The 26,972-nt window shown below is 36.4% G+C and overlaps 1 protein-coding gene across 1 annotated transcript; it reads right to left on the bottom strand.

Annotated features, from left to right (window-relative positions):
* Nucleotides 1–25,989, bottom strand: LOC140979893 (uncharacterized). The gene is made up of 36 exons (XM_073445525.1): nucleotides 25,054–25,989; nucleotides 24,675–24,819; nucleotides 23,829–24,107; nucleotides 23,026–23,193; nucleotides 22,681–22,896; nucleotides 22,420–22,514; nucleotides 21,893–22,064; nucleotides 20,606–21,036; nucleotides 20,212–20,335; nucleotides 19,672–19,764; nucleotides 19,493–19,564; nucleotides 19,043–19,180; nucleotides 17,467–17,620; nucleotides 16,976–17,343; nucleotides 15,542–16,002; nucleotides 15,127–15,465; nucleotides 14,815–15,036; nucleotides 14,642–14,732; nucleotides 14,445–14,522; nucleotides 14,005–14,295; nucleotides 13,719–13,916; nucleotides 13,161–13,649; nucleotides 11,984–12,145; nucleotides 11,571–11,903; nucleotides 11,411–11,493; nucleotides 10,381–10,485; nucleotides 9,257–9,485; nucleotides 8,330–8,689; nucleotides 5,039–5,140; nucleotides 3,952–4,095; nucleotides 2,942–3,030; nucleotides 2,240–2,322; nucleotides 2,019–2,134; nucleotides 1,302–1,387; nucleotides 768–867; nucleotides 1–672 (listed from the first exon to the last, which is right to left on the bottom strand). The coding sequence occupies exons 1-36, from the start codon at nucleotides 25,884–25,886 to the stop codon at nucleotides 607–609; spliced, it is 7,515 nt and encodes a 2,504-aa protein (XP_073301626.1). The 5' UTR covers nucleotides 25,887–25,989; the 3' UTR covers nucleotides 1–606.
* Between the last annotated feature and the right edge of the window lie 983 nt (nucleotides 25,990–26,972).

Below are 26,972 nucleotides of genomic sequence, written 5' to 3'. Positions count from 1 at the left end.
TACCGATGAAACCAAGTTTTACCACACCGAGGAGCGCACAAAATTTCCAGAAATCAAAGAATATACATTTACGAGATCAAGCACCTGTGAGTACACAAATGCATTCACGTCAGATGATACACAGATTTAGAAGGACTGATGATGTACCAACCTTGGAGGGTAATATCAAAATGAACCCTCAGAAGGAAAAAGAGAGGAAAAATGGCATCCCTCCTACAGATGGAGATGCTATATCTTGTACAGACTGTGAGCACACTAGTATTTACATGTTTGTTTCAACTACAAAAATTAATGATAGTAATGATGAAAGCCAACCCAACACACGTTAACATATTCCAAACATCATGTCTTCACGACATCTTCTGGAGCCGATGATCCGAAGAGGACTAGGAAATTTCTGATGCAAGTCTTTCAGAGCTTTTCTGTTATTACAATAGATTTGAAATTCCAACATGATGTAAATTGATATCTTGTACCAGCATCTCAGGAAAATGACACAGCACAAGATAATGTTAATAATCCCCTGCTTGCTGCCATCAGGCAAATAAATTGCAAAACATGGGCCATGATCGCCTCAGACTAACTTCTAGTGCCTTGGGACAAAAGCTACATGTACTGTGCCAACCACTGCTTGCACATATCAAGAACTGGAAGTGCATTGGCATGTAACGCCTGCAAATATAGGTACCGACAATGGTTTATCACTGATGAAGAGGTAGTAGTGACATTGAAGTCCCGAAAATTTAATTTGGATATGTGAGCAAAACCTGATGGGCAACATACTGAACATCAGCCACGCTGCCACTCCTTGATGCAATTTGGAAAGCACTTTTGAGACGACCACACACAACACAGGCCAACACTTTCCTGCAAAATCCAACTTAGACTGTAAGGTGTTCTGATTCAACCGGCGATGGGAAAAGGTACAAGGAATAAAGAAAAACAAGATTTGTGAAAGACTAAAGTACTAGTCTAAACTACGATTTACAAAGAAAAATCAACCTCCTCCTTTTTATCCACTAACTGGATGGATTCAAAAGGACAGGGATGAGCAACATCATTTAATCATTTTGCAGGACATTTGGTGAAACTGTGCATTATTGTTTTTAAATTAATGTGACTCCTCGAATGTGCTTGAAATGCAATTCATGTATAACGTGCATTGGAAAGAACAGATTTGAGTCCCAAACTTAATTCCTGATTAACAAAATCAACAGAATATCGAACAAGATATTTCCCAACATTGGCACTCGATTTGCCAAATCTCTGATTAAAGTAGCAAGACGAAAAAGATACCTAACCTGTGGCTGCTAATCAACATGTCAATAAGGCGATCAGGGCGCTCCTTATGTTTGTTAGCATACACATTAATTGCTGTCCCCAAGACCTGCAAAACATATTAAATACAATAACTACGATACATTTGGGCGTAACTTCTGAAAAAACACAAAATCAAAGCACCAAAGTAGATCCCCTGTTAACTCAGACTTGGTAGGCCTCCCAAAGCTAGAGTTCATCAAGTGAAGAACATATATACCTCCCTAATATACAAAATGGAAATTTTATGTCCACAGTACAACCAGACCCGGATGAAGAAAATCTTAAGCTGGTATCTGTATTAGATTAGGCAAGTGAATCTTCTTAAACTATGCTCATAGGCATTACCATATTCTAAGTTTAATGACAAACACTCAATATTTTAAGTCACGTCATTCAACATAACTGATGTCTACTACTAGATTTACCAAAAATACAGGATAATTATGTTCCAAATGAGTGCGAGAAGTCACTTTAGCATAAGTACGTCCCATGCCCTTATTTCACCATCTATTTTGTCAATTGCTAGTCTGTAAAATCTAACTTGTCTTGCAGTATAATAATATCAACTTGGGTATATTTGCACTCAAACTGCACAAATACGGAGACCAGAAATCATGTTGCATTTCTATTTGTACCTTTTTATCTGTAATTATTAATACAGGTAGAAACCAAAATACCATGTGCTCAAGGAACAGTACCTGATCCCAATCGTCCTCATCAATGGTACCCTTGATGTTTCTGAAAAACTCAGTTAATTGACCTCCCTTCTTTCTTTCAGCAAGTGATGCAGCAACACCAGCATAAATGTCAACAGCTGGAACAATTTCATTACCGTAAATGTACTATTCATAATTCACTAACACAAAACAGGCATATCAAGGTATGGAACGACCAATACTTGACATAACAAAATAAATACCTGGGAGATTAAATTCATAGACTACTTGGAAAGCCAAGTCAAAATTCTTCTCACCAAGAGTTTCGGCTATTTCACATCTTCTCCTGCATATACAAACATCATATATATTGGGCTCATTACATAGACAAAATATGGGGACGGCGAAGGGAAAGACAATTGAATCAAGACTTCAGTAGGAGAAAAAGCCTTTCGAGCTCAATTCAGAGACCACTAATGCTACTATTCAATCTATCACATAAAAATGAACGTGTGTGGGTAGACTCTCTTAACTTCGCCATTTAACTGTATAATCTCATCAATAAATTCAAAAAGAAGTAATATTTGGGTCTCAGCCATTCGCAACCTTATCAGGGCTCCTGAAATAAATTTGAAATGAACTCTTCAATATAGCAATATCAATCGTTTGTCAGAACAAGGGAAAAAAATAGGTGCATAGAACTATTTGGAAGCTTTATGTTAAGAAAAAAGGTAATGGGTTTAAAATCTGAATTAATGTGTATAACCCAGCATATGATTTGACTTCGACAAAATGATTTTATCTTGACCTTGGAGCTATGTCAAAGAACTTGCACTGAAACAATTAAAACATAACCTTATTAAACTTCTGTCCCGATTTTGATAAGGCATGTTAAAACATTAAGGAGTAGTACTTCGGTGACAGATGGAGAATAATCGAGCAGCAAAAATATAAAATCACGAAACCTGAATGTTTCAGGGTCATTTGGATTCCCGAAAAGAGAGTGTTTCCATTGTTGACCTTCTGCATCACTGAAGCATCTCACAACATCCATCTAAGAGGCCACAAGAATTTAAAAAGGATATCCAAGTTGACATGCAAAAATGCAAGTTGAACTTGCACTATGAAATTCACAGCCTCAAGCGACACAAGATTCAGATGAAAGGGAAGATGACAATCAAATAATATGAGGACAATTGTACGTTAAATGTCTTCACGAGACAACTAAAACATGTTACCAACAGTCACCCACCAGATACTGGAAACCAATACATGATATTCAAAGCTGATGCCAAACCGGGGTATTATATTTTTTAACATCGGTCAACTCTTTTTTTAAGAAAATGACCTCATCAAATATATTTCAAATACACTTGAGAATGTCATTTTCTTAAAAAAAGAGTTGACCGAGGTTATTTAACCAATTTCTCCTGCCAAACCTAGAGATTATTTTGTGTTCCGAAAATTGATTAATGGAAATACTCATATTTTGGACAGGGGGTCAAGAAATGCACATCAAAAAAGAAATTTTAAGACAATTGAGCTTTTGGTAGTTTTTGCAAGAGCTATTTTAAGTGTTTTTAAGCTTCTACTCAATGAAATGTTTGAAAATTGTATTTAGAAGCTGAGAATTACTTAAAATAACCTCTTGCGAACACTACCTTAAAATTGCATAACCAAGCCATTCCCGTGAATATTGACATCACAAAGTCTATAGAGCAATGTAGACAAGGATCTAATAAAAATATGCAAGAAGATTTTGCGAAACAGATAAAAGATTATCAAATGACAATTATTTCCAACAGGGTACAGAAGAAAGTTATGATATTCACAATCAAGATGATGTAGTGGCACCTTGGTTAAAGAACAAGCATCCAATAGTTCATCTGAATAATCTGCCTTACGCATTTCTTTTCACTAGTAAGTTATATGATTCCTCCCACTTAGTGACTTCATATTCATTCCATATTATTACCTGAATCGCAATACGAGCGGAGAATTTGACCAATCCTTCTTCAGTAAGCTTCTCTGAAGCAGTTTTCCCTCGAATACCTTTGGTTACAAGTTTTGTAGAATCACTCACTCTATATCGTGCTGACAAGCCTTCATCAAAATGCATCTGCACCAAAAAAGGATTGGGATATGAAAATGAAGAAACGTTACAATTAGAAAAAAACTTGTCAGCTTGCAAATTTTGTAATAGGAGCATGTTATGAGTTATGTTATGATTTTAAATCAAATTTTCTAAAGAGCCAAATGTGTAATTTTATATGGACAATTCAGATGTGCCTCGACTCTCAATCTTCATGGAATATTCACCAGAATTTGAACATAGACAAGATGAGATTCAGTCTACACAAGGAAACTAAAGTGTAATTTCATTTTGGAATTTCGAACTTCACATACATAACCATAGCTAAATGGAGTTTGAAGTAACCATACTTTTTCTACGCTCAATGCTGCTTTCGGGGGGTTTTGTTTTCCTGTTCGATTTATTGCTGTCATATACAATCTGATACCTCTCCAGATTACTTAATATATGAGAGGATAGAAATATGATGAGTGCATTTTAAACAGTTAAAAGATGAGAGTTAGCACAGCATTTACAGAAGACTAAAAACTTTTGCTCCTGATAATTAACACNAAAAAAAAAAAAAAAAAAAAAAAAAAAAAAACTCAATAATTTTTTATTCATTAATTTGAACCAAATACATTAAAATATAGTGCTCAAGTCCAAGATTTACACGAAAATATTAATTCTTTTTTCTCCTAGTCCTCATAATCATGTTAAGTTTGTGCTCAACGAATCCGCCCTTAGAAATGAATAATAATATATAACGCAAAAATAGAAGTTTCAATACACAAATATACCATCTTCAAAGAACGGAAATATGTATTTTCTAAACAAGATAAATCAACCAAACATAGCATAATGTCCTGGTTGATTCCTCCACGTACCCCATTCTTTGCAGCAGCGACAACATTGGAAAAGTTATTAATCAATTGGAGAAAATAAGACCAAGTAAATAACAAGTAACACCTATAAATATGGTATGGGTGACCTTAGCATGTTCCAAGTGCTTTAAAGCTTCCTCTTGAGAAGCAGAGTTCATAAACAACTGAATACAGCAAAGCCCAGCAGCAACATAGTCTTTTTTTATCACCTAAAACATCCAACAATTAGTAACCCAATTACAAATCCATAGAAAATCTGATTCGATTGTCGGTTAAGAATCATATCAAAGAGAGAAACGTAAGCATGCTAAGATTAAGGAACCTTTACAGCTATAGAATTCAAAAAATTGAAAGAAATATGGTGCTCCTAGTGTCATTACTCAGTTCAACACTTCTTAAACAGAGAACAACCTCCTAAGATACTTCTAGTTCCTCTTTCCGTTTTATTCCACTGAGTGATGTGGTTATAACTCTGAAGATTCCGACATAAATGTAAATCACATATTGTGAACTCTTTTCTCCAAACTGGAAAAGTGATGTGGTTATAACTCTGAAGATTCCGACATAAATGTAAATCACATATTGTGAACTCTTTTCTCCAAACTGGAAAATTAAGTGAACGAATACTTCATTAAATAGAAAATCTAATTTAAAGGTAAAAAAGAATAAGCTCAACAGTTAAATGCATGTCCCAGACACATTTCAGTGATGGGAATCTATTAATCATTATTTTAATCCCTCACAGTTTCAAGTCAGGAGTCATACGTATGTCAGAAACTGGGATAGATCTTCTGGAGGTGTTGATTTAAATTTTTTTTAATAAAATTTATCTCAAGGAACTGGAAATGTGATGCAAATTCTGATGCATTGATTCATGAATAGGAAACTATTGGAAATATATTTTATTGTATTTTTTGCTTAGATAGAATAGAAAGTATACACAATATAATCATAAAGATAGCGTAGGATTTGATTAGATCAATTAGTAAATTGTACGCGGACAAACATGTATATATTATGTATCAAGAAACTTTCTGCCCAATTTTTGTTTCATGGAATAAGAGAGGGCGATACTGCTGCCTTGTCTTTGATTCACTTGTGCCTGTTTCATTGTTCACAAAATGGCCTCCGAAGTATCATCCATCGTGGAAACCACATCAACCGTATCCAAATCCTCTTTTACTCTTTCGTTTGACAATCGGTCTCTAAAAATTACGCATCACAAACTTAATGGCGTGAATTTTCAAGAATGGTTTCAGTCCGTCATACTTGTCATCACGGGAAGAGGAAAAATCGGCTACCTGACTGGAGCAGTTACTGCCCCGCTGAAAACTCGATTGTCATGGCTTGGCTCATCAATTCTAGGAACCAAGCATTGGCCAAACATATCTTTTTTATCAGACTGCTAAGGATTGGATGCAGTTCAGGAAATATATTATGATCTCGAAAATACATCTCAATGTTTCGAGATTCGCTAAAAAAATCCGCAACATCAAACAAGGCGGTCCCACTGTTACAGAATATTACAATTTCCTCATGGAATTGTGGCAAGAAATTGATCTCTTTTATGAAATTGGATGGGCATGTCCTACTGATGCCGAGAAATACAAAAAGATGCAGGAAAGTCTTACATGGGCTGAATCCAGGCTTAGATGAACTGAGTGGAAGGTTGCTGGGTGTGAAGCCATTCCCCGCTCTGTGTAAATCTTTTGTGGAAGTGAAGAGAGAAGAAAGCAGAAAATGTGTGATGATAACTCCATCACAACAAGAACAAGGTAAAGTCTGCAAGCTTAAAAAATCACCGTATGGTCTAAAACAATCCCCACGTGCATGGTTTACTAGATTCAGTTCGACTCTTACTCTATTTGGATATATTCAAGGAAAGGCAAATCACAATATGTTCATAAAAAAGGGAGAAACTAAAAAAAGGCATCGTAATTGTGTATGTAGAAGATATCATAATCATCTACATCATAATCACATGAGATGATATTACCGTGATTCATAAGCTCGATAACAAGCAGAAGGAAGAATTCCAAGTAAAAGACTTGGGACCCTTGAAATCTTTCCTTGGGATGGAACTGGCTAAAAGTGAGGAAAGTATTTTCATTTCTCAAAGAAAGCATACCCTCGAACTACTGAATGAAACCGGGAAGTTGGGATGCAAACCAGTGGGAACTCCATTGGAAAGAAATTGGAAGAGCAAGATTATAAATGATGAGCCATCCATGGACATGGGGAGATACCAAAGCCAGGTTGGTAGATTGATTTAACTCAAGATTATAAATGATGAGTTCCATGGACATGGGGAGATACCATAGCCAGGTTGGTAGATTGATTTACCTCGCTCTTATAGGACCAGATATTGCATATGCTGTGAGTGTTGTAAGTCAATACATGCATTCACCTAGCCAAAGACACATCGAGGCAATAAATCATATTATGAGATATCTTAAAAGGACTCCTGGGAGAGGACTGATGTTTCTTAAAAATGAGAACATCAGTATTGAAGGTTATGTTGATGCTGACTGGGAAGGGAGTGAAGATTGCAAATCAACTTCACGATATTGAACCAAGTTGTGGGGCAACTTGTCACTTGGAGGAGTAAGAAACAAACAGTTGTGGCAAGGAGTAGCCCAAACGCAAAGTTTCGGGCTATTGCTCAAGGAACGTGTGAAGTTATACGGCTTCAGAGACTAATGCAGGACTTGCAAATCCCCACTCACCATCCAACAAAGTTGTACAGAGACAGTGCAAATCTGCCATTAGAATTGTGATAAATCCTATTCAGCATGTCAAATGAAACATGCATCATTAATCGAAACTTCATCAAGAATGAAATTGAGGAAAGAGGCATCGACTTATGTTATATCTCTTCCCGTGCACAAGAGGTAGATATCCTAGCAAAGAGTCTCCTTAGGCCAAGTCATGAAGATCTACTAGACAAGCTTGTAATGCGAAATTACTAGAAAGGAAATTTTTCTTACCTTGGATTCAAGCCAGTAAGCAGGGTCAAAGTAAGAGCGTTTCATGGTATATAATATTGTGAACTTTGCGTAACTTTCTATCGTTGTATCTATTCCTAAGTTTGAGGGAGAGTGTTGGAAATTATTAAAATAAAATCTATTAGATTTTTTCTTTAGATAGAATAAGAAAGTATGCATGGTATAATCATAAAGATAGAGTAGGATTTGATTAGATCAATTAGGGATTTTCATGATTATTTTTCCTTAAATTGTATGTGGATAAATATGAATATATTATGTATCAGAATTAATAATGCGCAAGTAAGTAAGTTTGTCCAATTCCTGTGTCACTAACAATAAATTTCTAGAATGGTATTGCAACCAAAACAAGAAGTCAAAAAAGGGAAGTTTAACATAAAGAAATGTGCATACCTGGAACTTGTACAGATAATTGAAGTACTTATGAGTTTCACAGTAGAGACAGATGCGGGTAACTGCCGCAGCAGTGTGCTGATTCACGGACTGATCTTGTGCCGTTGAAATCCTTGATGATATCACTTCCTCTAGGACAGGAATGGCGCCATAATCGATGCACAGATCACATAAGTCATCGATCGTCCCATAATCAGTTCCTAAAGGATCTGGTCGTTGAGGGGAAGAAGATGAAGCAACCGCAACCAGGGAAGATGGCTGAGGTGGAGTAGGAACAGAATTGGAAGGAAAAAACAACAGGCAAGCCTCCTTATATCGGCCATGTCTAAACAGAAAATTGAGCAAATGCTGACGAGCATACTGCAATTGCAAAATATACCGTATCAAGGAACTATATGTGGACCAATAAACTGACATAGATCATAACAGTTATGAAGTTGATTGAAAAAATCACAAATATCAACACAGAGCACAGCCAACATGACAGCAAGTGAATCAAAAGCCACAATTATCTGACATGGAATGGGGAAAAGATACATTGTAGAAAAGCAGGAGACAAAGAGATTGAATGGAATTACCAGCATGCAAAACAGATGAAACAAGAATCAAGACAAATAATAATTAAATAACATTGATATGAGTAGACAAATAACTAGCACATCATACTTACTGCTTGAATTCCTCGAGTCGTAGCTATATAAAATTAAATAATCCAATTCCAAATGAGTTGGAAGATATTATCAATAAATTTGAGATGGATGTTAGAGAAAGATAATAACAATGAAGTTCTAAGTTCTAACTTAGAAAACATGCAAGACACGGTCCTAAGAAACAATGACAAACAAAAAAGAAGAAGAAGAGAACCCAAATCACTCTAGAATGACTTTAACACCAAAATATTAGGTCATGATAAATCTAAACACTTACTTCTTGTAAATAGTTAACACATTCATTATATCTAATACTGTCGAGGTTGCTTCGTGGTCCCTCTTCAAGATCTGAGCTATGTGCAGGACTGTCCTTAGTGGCTTCTTGGGACCTCCTAGACCTCTCTGACCGTGGAAATGTAGAAGGCATGTACAAAATATTGAGATAGGAATCAGCAGACAGTGGGTCATCTAAAACTGCTGGTGCACTTTTAGCCAAATGTTCATACCTATATCATAGATTGAATGCACAGGATAAGCTGACATATCAACTATTTCAAAAAGGGAAACTAATTATATAATTTAATTTGCTCTTGTAGCTGAACTTCAATTGTGCAGGTGAACATTACACTTGCGTATCTGGCCATGTAAACAGAATTTACAGAAGAAAAGTAATTCTATGGATCTTAAATCCAATCCAAAAACTGAGAGAATACATCAAACTTTTACAGCAGCAAAATGATTGTCAGAAGGATCCAAGAATTTCGGGATGAGTTAATAATTTCAATATAAGTAAAGTAAATTTGAAGTCAATAAGGTGATACACAGTGTGAATAACAATTAAATGACAAATTAGTTCAAACCACTCAAGCAGTACAAGCTATCTTTTGCGGTTTTAGAAGTGATCCTTCCAAGAGACTATTTTCATTTACAATTTGAATGATTTTATCCCTATATCCTTTTAGTTTTCTCCATGTTTAGAACCCAGACTCCCCAATATTTTCTTAATACAACATTTTCTCAGAAATTTAGGTATATGATTCTAGATTTAGCCCCATTTACCTTTTTATCAGGATTTCCACTAACACAAAATATTCTAAGAATGAAATGCTGAGACATGCAGCATATTTTGTTCAAAATCGACTTCTGTCCAGATCTGAGATCAGAAAACCCCAATCAATAATCAATTTCAGTTCGATACACAAACAGGTAGCAGCATTATTCAGACAAACAAACCTTATAAGTAGTGACTAGAATATCTTCAGGAGAAGATTTCTTTTGCTAAAGTAATCAACTTTTCACCAGCATTTGACAATTGATAATGGAATATAGAGGCCAGGAACAACAGATCACTAAATCCGGTTTAAATGCCAAGATTTTCATTTCTCAAGTGTAAAATCTTACATGGACCGTACTGATGCAACATCCACCGGAGGACCTCCTTCAATAGTACTAATGATGTCAATAATCACAGGGGTAGAGTCGCCCTTATATAACTGAAGAGCTTGCCTGTACATTATCCCGTAAACTACGTTAAATAGAGAAGCCATTAATCTTCTAACAAATCCATGAAGAAGCTATGACAAAATCATTCATGGAACAAGCCTTCACCACACTCCCCCGACATATAATGAAATTTTAAGAGATAATTGCGCGAAATACCCCAATGAAATTCTCGTTGAGCTAGATCCTCCCCGTGTAAAAGATTTGAACATTTTAGTCTCTTTGTTAATATAATTGTGTCAATACCCTTGTGAAAATTCTCGTCGAGCTAATACCCTCCTCTGTAACATATTTGAACATTTTAGTCCTTCTATTATATTATTTTAGCATGCAGACCCCGTCCTGTCTCTATAAGAAAATTACGTCAAATGTCCATCAACGTTTTTTCGCATATTTCATTTTTTTCCCCGTTCAACATAAGATTAATTGACGCAATTAAATCGAAACAATTGTAGGAAACTTTGATTTGTAGTAGAAAAAGAGAATTTTTGGGAATTAACTGGCTAAGATGTTAAGCAACTTCAAATTCTCGGTTGAGCTAATACCGTAACAAATAGAGGTATTAGTTCAACATCTTAGCTAATTAATTTCAAAAAATGCTCCTCTTCTACTAAAGAATCAAAGTTTCTCACAATTATTTCGATTTAATTGCGTCAATTAATCACATATTGAATGCGAAAAAAGAATGAAAAACACGAAAAATATTAATGGGTATTTGGCGTAATTTTCTCATAGAAATAGGGGTCTCAATTCTCAAAAAATATATAAATAGAAACTGAAATGTTCAAATCCGATACAAATGAGGTATTAGCTCAACGAGAAATTTCACCAGAAAAACTGAAATGCTTAAATCCGTTTTTAAGGAGAGGTACTAGCTCAACGAGAATTTCAAATGGGTATTTGGTGCAATTATATTGAAATTTTAACCTACTTGAATTTCACACGAGCTTGTGCATAGTGTTCTGTTCGAATGAGGGCATGGCCCCATGAACTCCAAACAGGAAAAACATCGATCTGAAGAAAGAAAATAAAATATAAGCAGTTGAATGTAACTGGACAACTGAGGCCGAAAGGATTTGGTTTATCTCTACCTTACACTTCTTACAAGTATATACAGCCATGCTATACCGTTCCTCATTGATCAATCGATCCCTAAGAGATTGGGATGACTCTTTATCTGCAATATCATCAAGCGAGGCAGCTATCCCTGATCCCAAAAGACTCTGCAGTAATTCGGCACGTCCAAGCCATACATCTACCTGAGATACTGCTTCAGAGAGTTCATCAGTTGATTGAGTACCCATACTAGAGCTGCCAGTATCAGAGGATGCATCATCAGCGTCCCGGCCTTTTTCAGACATATTACCAGACAAATCATTGACCCCGGACAATTTTCTAAGCTGGGATTTAGAAAAAAGCAAACCCTGCAAGATCCAGAATGCATTCCAAAAATGTTAGTCTAATGAAATGCTGCACTTTTTCTAACAGTTAACAAGCTTGGTACCTGCACAAATGTTTCTGTTGCGTGATATGCTTGACCAATAGTTTCCATAGATGCATTTTCAGGCAACTGCAGAGAGCTCAAGACAATTTTCATCTGATTACTACACAAGTCCAGAGCAGCTTTTCCAGCAGCACTTTCATCTGAACATAGTGAGAGTAATGCCTTGGAGGAAAAATACAACGCAGGAATTAGGATTGCTGCTCAAACTGATAATTTTTTGAGTGCAGCTACATAAGACTTCTCAAATTGCTTAAAGTGCAGATACAGTTAATTCAGGCCAAATTTTGAAGACGAATAATGAGGATCAACTGCATGCAGACAGGAAACAGAGCATGCAAGTTCAAATCAAAATTCTACAGCAGGATATACTAAGTTCTTGCACGAGATATAAATTACCAATGGACAATCCATCAAAATAATTGAGATTGAACTCAGCGATTGACATTTTTAATCCTTTATTTTTGCATATAAAGGAAGCTCTAGGCTCCATACTGATGGTACTCACTCATACATGCTAAAACTAGCCTCAGAAGTCTATCAGTAGCCAGGTTTTGACATCATATTGCTATTACTCAGTGCCAAATATTGAAGAGGCTGTGAAACTAGGTAAGGAGAAAATATGGTAGATTTCCTATCAAGTGCTAATATTTCATATTCCGAATAAGAGCAGTTAGATCTGCCTGAAATACAATGTTCTCAAGGTTCTACAGAGCAGGTTTCTGCTGAAATATGATACAGGTGCACCATATCATGAAGCATTCATTCAAGACCTGAAAATTTTCTAAAATTTTCAGAGGTAGCCATCATTTCTTTTTCTTTTTAGTTAATCCTAAATATTAAGATTATGTAATTCACATTGTGAAAACAAACACTTCCGCCCCAATATTAAATGAAAATAACGGTCTTGAATTTATGTGAAATGATGGGTCTGAAGGAATCAGAAAAGTAACCATCACTAATGTTGCACAGATCTATTAAAAATAGGCTTATGCTAGGCATGTTTCTCAATGGTAGCTTATTACTGAGTCAGAAAAAGGTCGTCACATAGGGAAATCCATTGATCTTGACACTGATGAACACAAGATAAAACCCAAATTAAAAATGCATAGCAGGAGGTGCCTGGACTCGGTCATCTCAATAACAGATGCTCCGTTCTAGCAGACTAGATTCTACAAACCTTGAACAGAATGACGTCAGGGGAGCTTTCATATCTATGAGAAGAACGGACAGCTTCGTCCTTCTTGAGATCACCTGTTAGCATCCACTCTGTAGCAATCGAAGCAGAAGGAAGCCTTTCTTGACCATCCGCGGTGAATAATGAAACACGGTCTTCCTGAATACCAGTCATGGCCTCCCAAGCAACCTTTTCAGATTGTGTCAATCCTGAACTTTTTCTCTTCCTCTGATTATCTTTTGGTGCACCCTTATCTCCTGCATTACGAGGAGTCCAAGAAAATGCCCGGCGAGCCTCTTTTTGCAAGTTACTCAAGCTGCTACTAAAAGATGACCTTGTGGGTGTGCTAGCCTTGGTTCTCTGCTTTGCTCTTGGACCAGAAATTGAAATTCTGGATTCCCTAGGAGGGAAACTCGTGCTAATGGCAATAGCTTTGGCAGCATATCCAACAATGATGCTGTTGTCTCTCAATGAGGGGAACTCTTTGAGTATCTACAAGCCATTGATACAGGGTTCAGGACAAGCTAGTATTAACAAAGGGTGGTTGATATGATAATTTACCAGAGAAGCAGACTGCAGTTGCTTCCTCATAAGCAAAACTTCTAAAATCAAATGAGGGTGTTCGTGCAGGGAAGACAATCTTTGCTGCCAAGGTAATGGCAAGGAGGCCAATACACGAAGACCTAAAGCCCATGCGTTCAGCCGGGAGACCTCAACTTCGGAAAGATTTCCATCTCTTCTCTTTAGAAAGAAGTGCACCTTATCGAAAGCCACCATAATCTAACTTGTCAGAGCTGGGTAAAACAAATCATTTAACTTGTCAAAACATAAAAATATCTCAACTTACAAGCAGCTGCTTGGAGCTAAGGTTGGGCAAGAGTTGCATAGCACTCATCGCAACAGGCAGAGCATCTTCAGAATCATGAAGGGAAGAAAGAAATCGAGAAGCTTCTGCAGGGCCTCCACCACTTACAGGGTCTGCATTGAGAAGCTTAACAAGTTGACGGCCCTGGAGTTCTCTTCGCAGTTCAATAGAAAGTCCTGCACTTTCGGCCACTTCTAATGCAACCGACACAACTCCTTTCTCGGCCAATCGAAGTGCAAGACCCTCAGGATCTTCCTTACAATCTGTCTCAACCTGAGTGAAACAAAAAAATAATTGCAGTAGAAAAAATTGTGCTGAATTTTGCGTAAAATAAAAAAAGAAATTTCATGTGTGGAGAAAAAAGAAAATACATTCTCACATTTTTTTATTCATTTAATAAATTAACAAAACAGATATTTCACCTCTTGCCAGCTGGTGTAGCGATCATCTGCACATAAAATGCGTTTGAATCTGCAAAGGGCTTGTTTTCTTTGAACAACCTGTATATATAAACGGTAAATAACGCGAATGTCAACTTATTTCCTGCAATACAGAGCAGCATCCTTTTGTTGATAGAACTTGCGCCATTTAAAGTACAGATCAAAGCCAATTCAAGTACCTCAATTTTAAGTGGATCACCATCAGGCAAATGGCAGCTGCACATAGTGAGAACATCCAAAGCTGCTTCCAGCTCCCATTTGTGCAAATATCTGAAGAAAATATAAATTTGTCAAGCTATGGCAAAAGGAAAGGATATTATTGAAAGACTGCAACAGGACTTAGTCGTCATACATAAGAGCTAGTCTAGCTGCCAGCTGTTTATCCTTCAGACGTAGACAATACTGCCAACTATTGCTCCAGATACGAAAGCCTGAGCTACCTTGAGATGGTCCGGAAAAATTATCATCCTCCATACTAATAATGAGCATTTGAAGCAACCTGTCTGAGGCCCCATTGCGCAAGAAACGGTCAGACAGTGCTAGAGCATCAAGCAATTTCCCTTCATCCATCAATCTGTTCGGTAAAATTATCTATTCTAAGTGAAACAAGTTTATTTTACTCATAGGAATAGTATATCTATGACATACAGCTGAAAGATTTTACCTGTCTACAGCTTTTTCATAGGGTCCTTCATTCTCCCAATCAAAAGAAAGGAAAACTGCATTATCATGTTCTACAGTTTCAGACCTAGGAGATTCATGCCTGACATCAGAAGCCATGTTGCCTTGATCCTTAAGCTCGGGCAGTGGCATTGAAAGGTTACCACCAACATCATCCATTTCTGATTCAGTGTCAGTGTCATTTTCACGAAACCGCTTCATGAAAGTTTTGGTTTCAGAATGGTCTTTAACCTCATCTATTCCATGTTCCGTCATGACAGCAAACTCAGAAACTCGGTGAAGGTTAGTTTGCATTTGTATCCAACGATTCAAAGTTGGAAATCTGCTAGCCAAAATGAAAAGAGTTACAGATAGGTTGAACATTCACAAGGTTACCACAATATTTTGCTGAAACAAACCTCTCTGATTGATCCAGGGCAAATTCATAAAAAAACCTATCGTCATCAGGTGAAGGTAATAATCCATCATTCAAGGAACTAGTTATAGCAGGATCACTGCCACGGTACAACATAGTACTTCCAAACACACAAGCAAGGACTGCCCTGACAGCAGATAGCTTTACAAGATGTTTCACAACATCCAACTTGAGAGGGTATAACGGGACTCCAGGAGTGGCTGAAGAACGAGTATAAAACATCGGTTTAGCTTCTCTGGTAGGTGAGATAACCTTGCTTTCAGTGTAAATCTTAGGAAGGCTTGGAATCACTGGAATGCAAGCCCATCCGTGACCAGACCTTGGAGGGTAGACAGGAGGTACACAAGCAGAAATAACTTCATGCACAAAGTCTGAACTCATTATCTCTGCTACCTTTCCAGCTGCATCAGTGCTGCCTCTTTCAAATACCAAACGAGTTAAGAGCTGCAAGAAAGTTCACAAACTAGTATAAGCCAAGTTGGACCAGCATCCTTTACATGGTTCATAATGGATGAGAAGGAAGTGTCTCGGACAATGACAGTAAATCAGCAGTAAGAATAGTAAACAATCCAGTTCAACATGACCAGATGAAACATGCATAAGTTAAGAGATGCTTCAACTTTTCTCTGTGATCAACTGAAAGTTTCTTTGGTCCTAATCAATAGTTTCAGTTTCTAATTTTCAGCATCTTCATTACAGGAAAAAGTTTTTTTATTTCAGTTATAAAAATTGTATATGTAACGAAATATGGCAGGGATGGACAGAAACTAGCATGACACACCAAATATGTGATTCAAAAACAACCCCCACCTCCGCCGCTCATACAAAAAATAAACTAATATGCAATTCTCCAAGTACCCTTAAGATTGCCATTCATTTATAATTAACATACATGATGTATGCACACGAAATATTGTTTAATTATAAAAATTAAATGTAATGAAAAACATTAATCTCCAAATTCAGTATGTAAATTTTATTTTTTCTAAATAATTACATTAGAAGTTATTGAATTATTGTCATAATATTGATAAGTAGTAAAAAATTAAAGACAACCAATAACAATGCATGCATAAGTTTGGCAGCCATCAGTCGGTTAAAAACACATACATCATAAATGAATCAAGCTTATACTCCACAGTATTAGTGAGATCATCTTGCAGATAGTACACTCGCTCACTTCAGCATGTCGTCATGACCTAGTAGCAACTATTCTAGCAATCCAAAACTTTGATTAATTATAAATACCAATAAAAGGACTAACTACGTAACTTCTGTTAAATAGTTGAAAAAATCTAAATTATATCATGTTATCGACATTAACCAAAACTTATGGCACTAGTTCTGATCAATATATAGAATATACCACCCCATAAAGAGGAAAGAAAACAAAGGGAGGTGAAGGAAGAAAACTTACATCTTTGGGCCACTCATACACGAGGGAAAAATAGTTGAAGTCGTGAGTTGTATCGGTCCCGTCAACAATATCACCAATAGCAGCAATGTGTAAAATGAATTGAGATAGGTATGTTGTAATCTTGGAACCAAAAGGTCCGAACAGTTTTTTTTCTGAATCTTTGACATCATAACTTGCAGAGGTCAAATTACTTTCACCAGCTTCTGGTATCAAAGATGATTGCTTCAGGGTTCTCAATCCGAGCCCCAGAACTACATTCATGTCATGGCTTGGAAACCCTCTCCCATCAGAATATGAGCTCTCGCCACTAGCATGGTCCCTTTCTGTCTCTTCGTCAGCAATCGCTCTCGCAAGATTATGGAGCTTACCTGAACTCATTAATAAAAATGTAATGCCTTGTCAACAAATCTGTACATCACCCCCTTAGCTTCAAATAGCAAGTTGGTAGAACAACAATTCTAAGAAAGGAAAATAGAAGGCAAAAAGTTAACCACTAAGGAACTGCCGCTTGCCCTTGTGAGCATCCTCAATCATTTGATGCAGCATAACAAGAGCACGTTCTTTGTTTCCTTCTCTCTGAAACTCCTTTGATAATGGAAGTATCACTTCTCCAGATAAAATCGCCTGAAGAGCTGGAGATTTTTCCTAAAGATTTAATCATAATTAAATGGAATTAGAACTAAAACAATCCAATTTACATGCAAAGAAACAAAATGATCCAGATTTAAACGGGTAGCCTTCATCTGCTGCTCACAAAGTTGATATCATGGACAAAGTTTGAGATTCCTAGAACTGCCCTATTAATACTTGGAACCACGGATGGCAATGGACCGGGTTCCCGTATTAAATCCTCCCCCTTGGGACCTAGACCCGATCAAACAGATAGCAAGGCGGGTCTAGACCTAATACTCAACTTCAATTCACATAATTTTGGTCTCTTCTTGTTAATTTATTACTAAAATGTTATGGTTTGGATTTAATTTTGATGAATATATTAATTTTTTTATTTTTGTATTGTGTATTTACTATAACTAAAAATGTATTTAATGTGTAACGGGTTCGAACAGTCCAACCCGGACCTGGATCCACTAGGTTTCAGTGTAGGTCGGGCGGGCCTAAAAATGATGGGGCTCGTCCGGGTTTGGTTCGGGTTGGGTCCAATTTTTCCTTGGAGGGGTGGGTCCTGGATCGGCCAAACCCATCCCATTGTCATCCATGTTGGAACTATTTTTAAATCGAGATGTATAACAAAAAATAGAAAACAGCACAGCGCGGTAACTTGAAGTAAACTAGCCACAGAACACTACACATAAACGTCAACGGTACAGAAAGGATTTCCACCAATAAGTAAGGTTTTAAAAAGGGCGAAGCATGACGAAGCATTGATATCAAGCATCAAGCATTGCAATATTAAGTGGAGTTTTTTGAAAAACGTTTTAAATTTTAATAATTATTTTAAGTTGAGTATTAAATAAAATGATAGAAATACAATAAAATTAAAATCAAATGCATACGTTCTAAAAGATAGAAAAGTCCTAAAAGTGCAATATTTAATAGCTTCCTACAAATCTATAGAATTATCATGTAATAAAAATATCTCATTATCAATCAGTGTGTCATATCTTTAAATAAAATATAGATGACTTTTTATTCAATAGTTATTTATTTTCATAAAACATATTCATTCAAAAATTAATGAAACCTTGTATATTAAAGTTGAAAGCAAAAGATGAATTCTTTTTTTATATAAGAAATGATCTTTTATTAGAATAATTAAAGTTAAAGGTTACAAAAGACGAACAAGTTATCCGTAACTATTTAAAAGATAAATGAAGCTCTGGTTACATCAACTTAATCTGAAATCGAGCATAAGCGTGTTTAGGCTTAAGCAAGATTAAGCACCACTTAAGCGAGTTTTTTCCAGAACAATCCTATAAATAGAATCATAAGAATGTCATTTCCTCATGTTCAAATGGCAATAAAAAGGAAGAAGCATCCCTCATCAATCTTCAATTCATTATTACCACTAATCATTAAGGAAATAAGAACAAGAGAATTGATCCATACCTGTTCTGAGAGCTCGGACAGACGCTTAAGGACACGCTTAACAATAGATATAATTGCCACTTCACGAACTTGATCCCAGTAAGTTGATCCCATCTTTGGAGCACTACCAGGATAGATCTCAGAGAGCATAACTTGAGCCTAATGAAAAATATTCACTTAGTTAAACTCAAGCCAGAACTGGAGCATCTATTATCGATTTATCATCACAAATCATAAAAGAACGAGACAAATTTCAAGCTACCATTAATGTAGCTGAAGATGAAATCCATGTTGAAAACAATAAAATAAACTATTGCCACTCCCACCACCCAAAAAACCTTCCAACCAAAAAATACATCAGGAATTTAGGTGACCTTGGAGAATTATCCAACTCAAAAAAGGAGACAGTCGAACCTCTAGAAGTAAGACCTCTGGTTAACAACACAGCAAATGCAAGGTTGGTCTATATACCTGATTCAGAAGCTTCAAAGACATTTTAGGCAACTTCGAACATGCTGCTGATACATCAATGCATAGGAGAATCTGTAAGGGAACACAAACAAATCAAGCTACAAGCACATTCAGAAAAGCGAAGACAAAAACAGTAACAAAGAGCTTTTAGAAGGAAAAAAACAGCGAAGAAAACCTACAGCTGCCAAAGAACCCAACTGAGAGCTCAAGGACAAAAAATCCAATTCTTGATCAGAGCTACCATCAGCAGCACGAGACACCACATCCTCCACCTAATAATAAAATCAACAGAACATCAGATTCAGAAAGGTTACGAGCTCAATCATCTTTTTTTTTGATAGGAAACATTAATTTATTAAACTTATAATAAGGTCTACACCAAGCGGATAAGAATGACGGAAAAAATTCATCTAGCCTTTCTTCAGTTTTCCTCCAAGATATTTTTTTCTTTACTTACAGAATCCCAACCCCCATTTCCCTCCTTTCCTTCTCTCTATCTATCATCTTTTTCACAAAGCAAACATGTAATTCCAGAAATAATTATCAAAATACCACTTTAAAAAGTCACATCCATTAAAGTAACCATTTCACATTTTCACGTTTACACAATCACCGAGGTTTTCATAAACCTTTCAGATACAAAAGTAAAGTCGTAAGAGAAACAAAAGGCCCAAAATACAACCATCAAGACAAAATTTTGTCATTAGTTAAGATCTTACAGAAGCTTTACTGAAGGCTCTATCCACCCATTCAGTCAATTCCAATGTTGCTTTGTCTTCTGGAGGTAAAGAAAAACGATAAATTGCTTCTTCCCCAATGTCATATTTTGCCCTTTGCATGCAACTTCAATACAAACAAAATCAGCACCACCAATAATGACACAATCAATTATATACTGCTGATAAATTATATGGATAAAGATACATAGAAGTACAAACACATATATATATGCATAACGACAGATATATATGCAAAACTACACACATGAATTCATACAACATTCATAACCAACGAGACAAGATTTCCAAGAGTAAATGATAAAAAAGAACATAAATCATAAACATGATAAACATGAAGCAAAGGTAAATAACAAATTTCAACATCATAACTCACAGATTAAGTAGAGTAGATGGTGCTGCACGCAGCACAGTTAAAGCCTCCTTCCACCTCCATTGGCGTTCGGACAATGGCAAGAGGCGTTGCAAAATTGACAAACGCCATTCCCAATCTTCAATGAATTGTTTAGCCTTCAAGATTCTAGATTCCAAGGCCTGTTTACCACTAGTCAAAATACGGCCTTCCAGGGAATTATCCAGATCATCATTAACTGATAATGGTAGTTGCTGCCGCAAAATATCAAGTACTTGGCCTGTAAAGGAGACAACCATCTCATTTCCCCGGTCCTGAGTCATGACATCTCTTTGTTCCCCCCCAGTGAGAATATTAAATGACTTGGAAGATCTTTTTGAAGGATCATTAGGTGCCCATTCAAGTTGGAGATTGTCCATATAAAGAAGTGAGATAATAATGTTCACCATGTATATCTGCATTGTATGCATGATAAATCCTAGCATCAGGAATGGACAAGGATAAAAGGACAATAACATCAGATATTTAGCACTAAATGTCAATACAAAATTAATTTGACTGATTATAGTTAAAACAGAAATCTTCGCCTGGGTGGTTGAGTTATATGGAGTTGATCAATTTGGAGTTCTCGTGACAAATTTATTAACTTTAAGTAGTGTTCCTTGATTCACATACAGATAATTTGTTTATTATCTCCACAACCAATGCAATGCAAACAATTATACAGATACATAATAATTTAATGAACAAAACCTAAAATAAGTTGGTATAAGAACAGATAAATTTTCAAGTTATATTTAATCTCAACTGATACCCCAAATCACGACAGTCCTCCATCAGTTCACTCCATAATCGATGGTCAAGAAAGAAAATTTGAAAAGGAGGCAGTTGATCAAATTAAAAGATAAGACAATAAGGGGAGGGGACAAACATTTCAATTTTACTGAAATACCTTTACAGTGTTGACATAACAATAAACTAGGTGGCTGATTTCGATGACTAACAGGAATTATACATTCCGATGCTTGGATTGCCTGAAGAGTGTTAGAACTTTACAAATATCCATAAAGCATTTTTGTGAATTTCAAAATATAAACAGATCAGTTGTTAGCAATACTTGACCATTGTCCGGATCAAGAACACCAACCAGTGTTCGGAAGATTCATCGGAGTAAACAAAAAAAATCAAGATTAGGGAGCTTTTTTAAATGCAAAGAAATATTACTAGCAATTTTATTGAATGATGAATTTGGAAATTTCATTGGAACGATTTTAGTTGTATGATAAATATGCAGAGTGCAAACAGCAAGACCTTGCGAGGAATGCTTGTGATCGTCTCCAAATGATTCTTTAGTTCTTTCAAATAACTTAATGTCATTTGTTGATCTCCTGGTCCATCAGAAGTACTCTTTTCCATTGTTCCAAAGGCGAGAACAGCAGATTCAAGAGCATATCGCATGTGCATTAGTTCAATATCTTGCATCCTGCCAAAGGAATTCAATGCAATACAAAACCCATGGAGTTTATAAGAATATTGAGCTTTTAAAAAAGAATGCTAATCTGTGAAACAAAAAGGAAAAAAATCTCCCTAGCATGAAACTGAAACAGCACTAGCGCAAGCCAAAAACTACTGTGCCCCATATTCAGTCAGAGCTATATAATCAAAAATGCATTCATAAATCTACAATATAATCCCGCCCTAACATAAGCCATTTAACAAATATACTCGCTCGGTCAGACAAGAGTGGCTTACTTGAGAAAATAAAAGTTGAAAATTCATAAGAACCATACAACCACGATAACACTGTTCTAAATATAATATAACATTTCCAGTCATACCTCTTCCAAGCTTCTGCTGTTGAAGAAATTGGCTGCAAGCTGAGCAATTCAATCACATCTTGAAATCTTATGCTGGGAACTAAATCAAAAATTACCTACAAACAGAAATGTTATAGCACACCACAAATCAGAAATAATTAAACAATTATGTCAGCACATCACTTTATTAATATCAAAGATGTCCAATGCACTCAACGAATCTACCAAGAAAGAATGAGTTGAGTGTGCATCAATGTTGGATTATACATTTAAAAAACTCACCCGAAGAGGACTTTGGACTGATAACTTCTCCAACACAAAATTTTCCACAAATGGATCGAAATTATGATCCTCGGTACCATTGTTCGTTAAATCTTTTCCAGATAATAGTACAGAAGATTTGAGACTCCATGACTGACCAGAATTTACAGAGGCAACGAACGAAGCAACGTCAAGCCGGTAGCATAATGTATCACAAAGATGTTCCACACATGATGCCTGCCAAAAATGAAAATAACAAGGAAACGTAGTTGAATCCATGCAGAATAAGTAACGGAGATATTGACATATAAAAAATAATGGATGCACTAATAGAGAAAGAAGTACCAAAGGTTTATAGCCATTTACCTCATCGAATTTATTAGCATAAGGAGAAGTCTCTTCCAACCTAAGCACTTGAGATTTACTTGTCCATAGAGACTGCATAAGTTTTCTTCTCATTCTGGTTTTCCCAGCCAAAAGATCCCAACCCAAGGCAGCTACCAGGGGTTGAAGCCGAGGAAACAGCATAAGAACCTGTGTGCAAGGTACAAGATATTAGAATAAATATAATAACCAGAATAGAAAGGAAAAAAAATCACTGCAGGATCAAAAAACATTGACGACTCCAACTCCTCAACGAAAAATAAAAAATAAAAAATCAGCCAATTTTTACTGCGGAACCATGACTAATGGAAATTGTCCTAAAACTCTTTTTACCTCGAGAGGAAGCCTAGAAACAGGATCGTGCACAAAAGGTTCCTTCACTAAAACATAATTGGAGACCATGGGAACGTTTTACCGAGTCGTATCCAAGTCTTCGACAACAAGCATAATAATTGGACATTGGCATATGTTAGTTAATAGGCAACATTAAAATCTATCATTGCTGATGTAAATGTTAACATTTCAAGATGAAAAATTAGTTCACCAATAGCCGCATGTAACAAGTCTGGAAAAGAATAAACAATAACCTACATCTAAGTCATTAGACTAACTTACTGGTATTAGGATTTAGGAAGTTATCAATATATATTTTTACCAACCTCATTTCATTCCGTAACTGAACTTATAAATGCAAAGTAATGCAAATTGAAAATGAAATATAAATCAAATCATAAGTATAAATTGACACCATATAATGTTTTATTACCAAAAAACACCAGACAAACCTGGGAAGCTTCTTGAATCTGATCTCGCTGTACTAGAGACAGAGCAGTATCCATGACTGTTTCCAGTGCATGGAAGCCTTGCACACGAGCATGATGATACAAGTCCCTCATGCAAAAAGCAGTGGCAATTTTCAGAGACAATGATGAGTCATTTAAATTTGTCTCGAGTGTTGTTTCTGATATAAACTTTTGAAGGCGTTGAAAAGGAATAGGAATCTGGTTGGCTTCACAAGCATTGTGTGCCTCAATTTCTTCAGAAAGCAAGTCATCTTGAATAAGCTGTAAGACCAATCATCACACAAACTGCATGGTGATATATATAAGAAAATTTCAAGCAAACATGCAGGAAAATGCTTGAAGATGAAAATGATATTTTCACGTTGGTCTCTGATATTAATATTGAAATCAACTGGATGTTCTATCAATGCTATAGTAGCATATTTCTGGACATTATGCTTGTCAAAATTTCCATTCGGTGATGGGCTCACTGCAGCAGTAGGATGACATAAAAGCAATATATTGAACTCAGTTAATGCATATATGCTATTTCATTCTGTTCTTTAGTATTGTCTTCCACTACTTTTACAAGGTATAGAAAGATAAACATGAAGCAAACAAACTACATCAGAAATATTGAACAGAATCAAAGGATGAATTCAGAAATTTTTATTACTCTGGCTTTTAAAACAATATAGAACCATCGTGTCAAACACTAAATGCACAAGTTCATACACATTTAACACTTATCAAATACAAAGAAGAAAACATCTATCAATGGAAGTCAGAATTCACTCCAAATTAAAACATGAATAAACCAGCTATAAAAGATTGAAGTATGAAAGCAACCTGAAGCATCTTAAGAAGGGGAGTGGAATGAGATGAAAGAGCTTCTGTATATATAGAGAGCAATTTCTTCCTCATAGCACGTGATTTGTCTCCGTAATCATCCTTCCCCAATAAGACCCTCTTAAGGAGATCTTGCAAAACTATGCTATTACAGAATTAAAACAGAGTAGCAGTAAATCACAAGAGGCAAGTCAGAAATAGTGATTCAAAGAGAAAACAAAAACAGGCAACAAAGATCTTGTAGACAGTGTAGAAAAATTAGGAAATGTTAACTCCGGATGTACTAATTTTCATTTCAAGTGAACATCAGTAAAAGTCCACTACATCAGACAACTAACACCGTGCTCAAGTTTAGCCAAGAGAGCAAGGGTACACATACCGATACTCAGCCTCTTCAACTCCACATTCCAGATGAAGAAACCTAACGTGCAAAACTACGCCATCCTCGTCACCATTTCCCAAGCACTGCCTCATGGCATCCAGGTGTGCTACCTGCACGCACTTCTGCACCAACCTAAGAACCTCCTCCTCTTCATTCTGTCGCCTCACCTCCGCTCTTAAAGCAATAGCCATCCCCCCCGAACCATCTTTCACCACCTGCCCAAATTGCACCCCTATATTCCTACACAATGCGTCAAATATATCAGAATTATCCAGAATCACCTTTCTCAGCTTCATGCCTTCCCTTTCATCCAACCCCCTCAAAACCCCCTCGTCCATTTCTTCCAAAACTGCTAAATCAGGCATTAAACGGCTCAATCCCGCTTCCCATAATCTCCCCAGAACCATTAACTCTTCATTCTTGGAACTCCCATCAACAAATTCCTCACTCCCTTCCGTATTTACACTATCCTCGACTTTTTCCAAGACCCTAGATCTTACGATATGTACATACAACAAAAACTCCACACGCAATTTCAACATATTCTCATCGAACGACCAAAGATTTGCTGTGGGGTCGGGGAATTGAAGAAGTTCGAGTGTGCATAAGAACGTGAGGATGGCGGGAGAAGGGCATGAATCGGACCAAAGAACCGGGTGGTTTTGACTCACGTTCCCTCCCCTGGACACTACAGTCTGAAGAATGGTTCGTGCAAGGTCAGCGTTCCGGGTACGCAGGCTCCGGAGCGTGGCCCGAAACGCCTCGAATTGTCCAAGAAACAAGTGGTTTACGGTGACTCTGGAGAGTAGCTCGGTGTCCTTGTCCTCCATGATTAAAATTTCTTTTCTTGAAAGTTCCTACGAAATATACATGTCCTAACACATTCACAGTAGACTCTCGGATCGGGGAAGAAGGTTTATAGGGTTGACCTGTCTCATAGATAAAGATTCGTGATACCGTCACAATAGACCTACTCTTGAAAGAAAGATCCATCCAATACTTTTATACCACGAAAAGATATGTTTATGATATCATATCGCCAGAAAAGGAAAAAATATGAGAAAAGATTCTTCCACTGTTATTAGATTTTTATTGCAACATTGATCGGGCGATATTTTGTTTTCAAATGTTAAAATCACTCCCTCTCCTTCCAAGGATAGAAGTTCATACCACATTTTCTAGACGATGGATGGAACACAAGACCAATTCTTCTCACTTCTTTTAAAGTCGATAAGCAAGTTAGAAGAATTATTTGGAAAAAAGATTTTTTTTTCTTCCATCAACCGTTCAAAAGAGATGAGAATGAAAATATTTCAATTTTTTATGCTTTTTGAACATCTGATGATTCAATAATGATTGATGGAAGGAAGAGAAGTTCATACCACATCTTTTGATGGAGAGATTTATGTCATATCATCAAGTGGTGTTGGTAATATCCATACAACAATGTAAAGAAAATAAAATAGTTTTTTCCGAAAAAATATCAAAATGTAATTGAGATTTAAAAATTGTGAGTCCATTTTCAATTTTATTTTATTTTTTTGGTAAAAAAAATAATACTGATTTTATTTTATATACACAAATAACTGTCACAACGTTTAAAAAATTACGAGTATGATTGAATTTTTTTAATTCTTTGAACCGGTGTTCGATGTTGGCCTCGTCCTCTGGAGAAAAGAAAACTAGCTACATCTTCCTGAGATCTTCATACATCTTCTCAATCTTAGTTTCCGAGTAAAGGCCCAATTCCGTGTCCATCTTGTGGTACGGTGTCTTCAGCAAGTACTCATCAATCCCACCAGCCTTGTCTATGCAGCGCAATGCATGTGTGGTTACCTTAATGTGAAGATGACGATCAAGGATGTAGCTGAAGAGCCGCTTCTCTTGCACATTGGACTTCCATGTTCTCCTACTCC

Source organism: Primulina huaijiensis, chromosome 6, assembly GCF_012295235.1.
Source record: "Primulina huaijiensis isolate GDHJ02 chromosome 6, ASM1229523v2, whole genome shotgun sequence".
NCBI classification, from domain to species: domain Eukaryota; kingdom Viridiplantae; phylum Streptophyta; class Magnoliopsida; order Lamiales; family Gesneriaceae; genus Primulina; species Primulina huaijiensis.
This window is presented reverse-complemented; position numbering and strand designations above follow the sequence as displayed.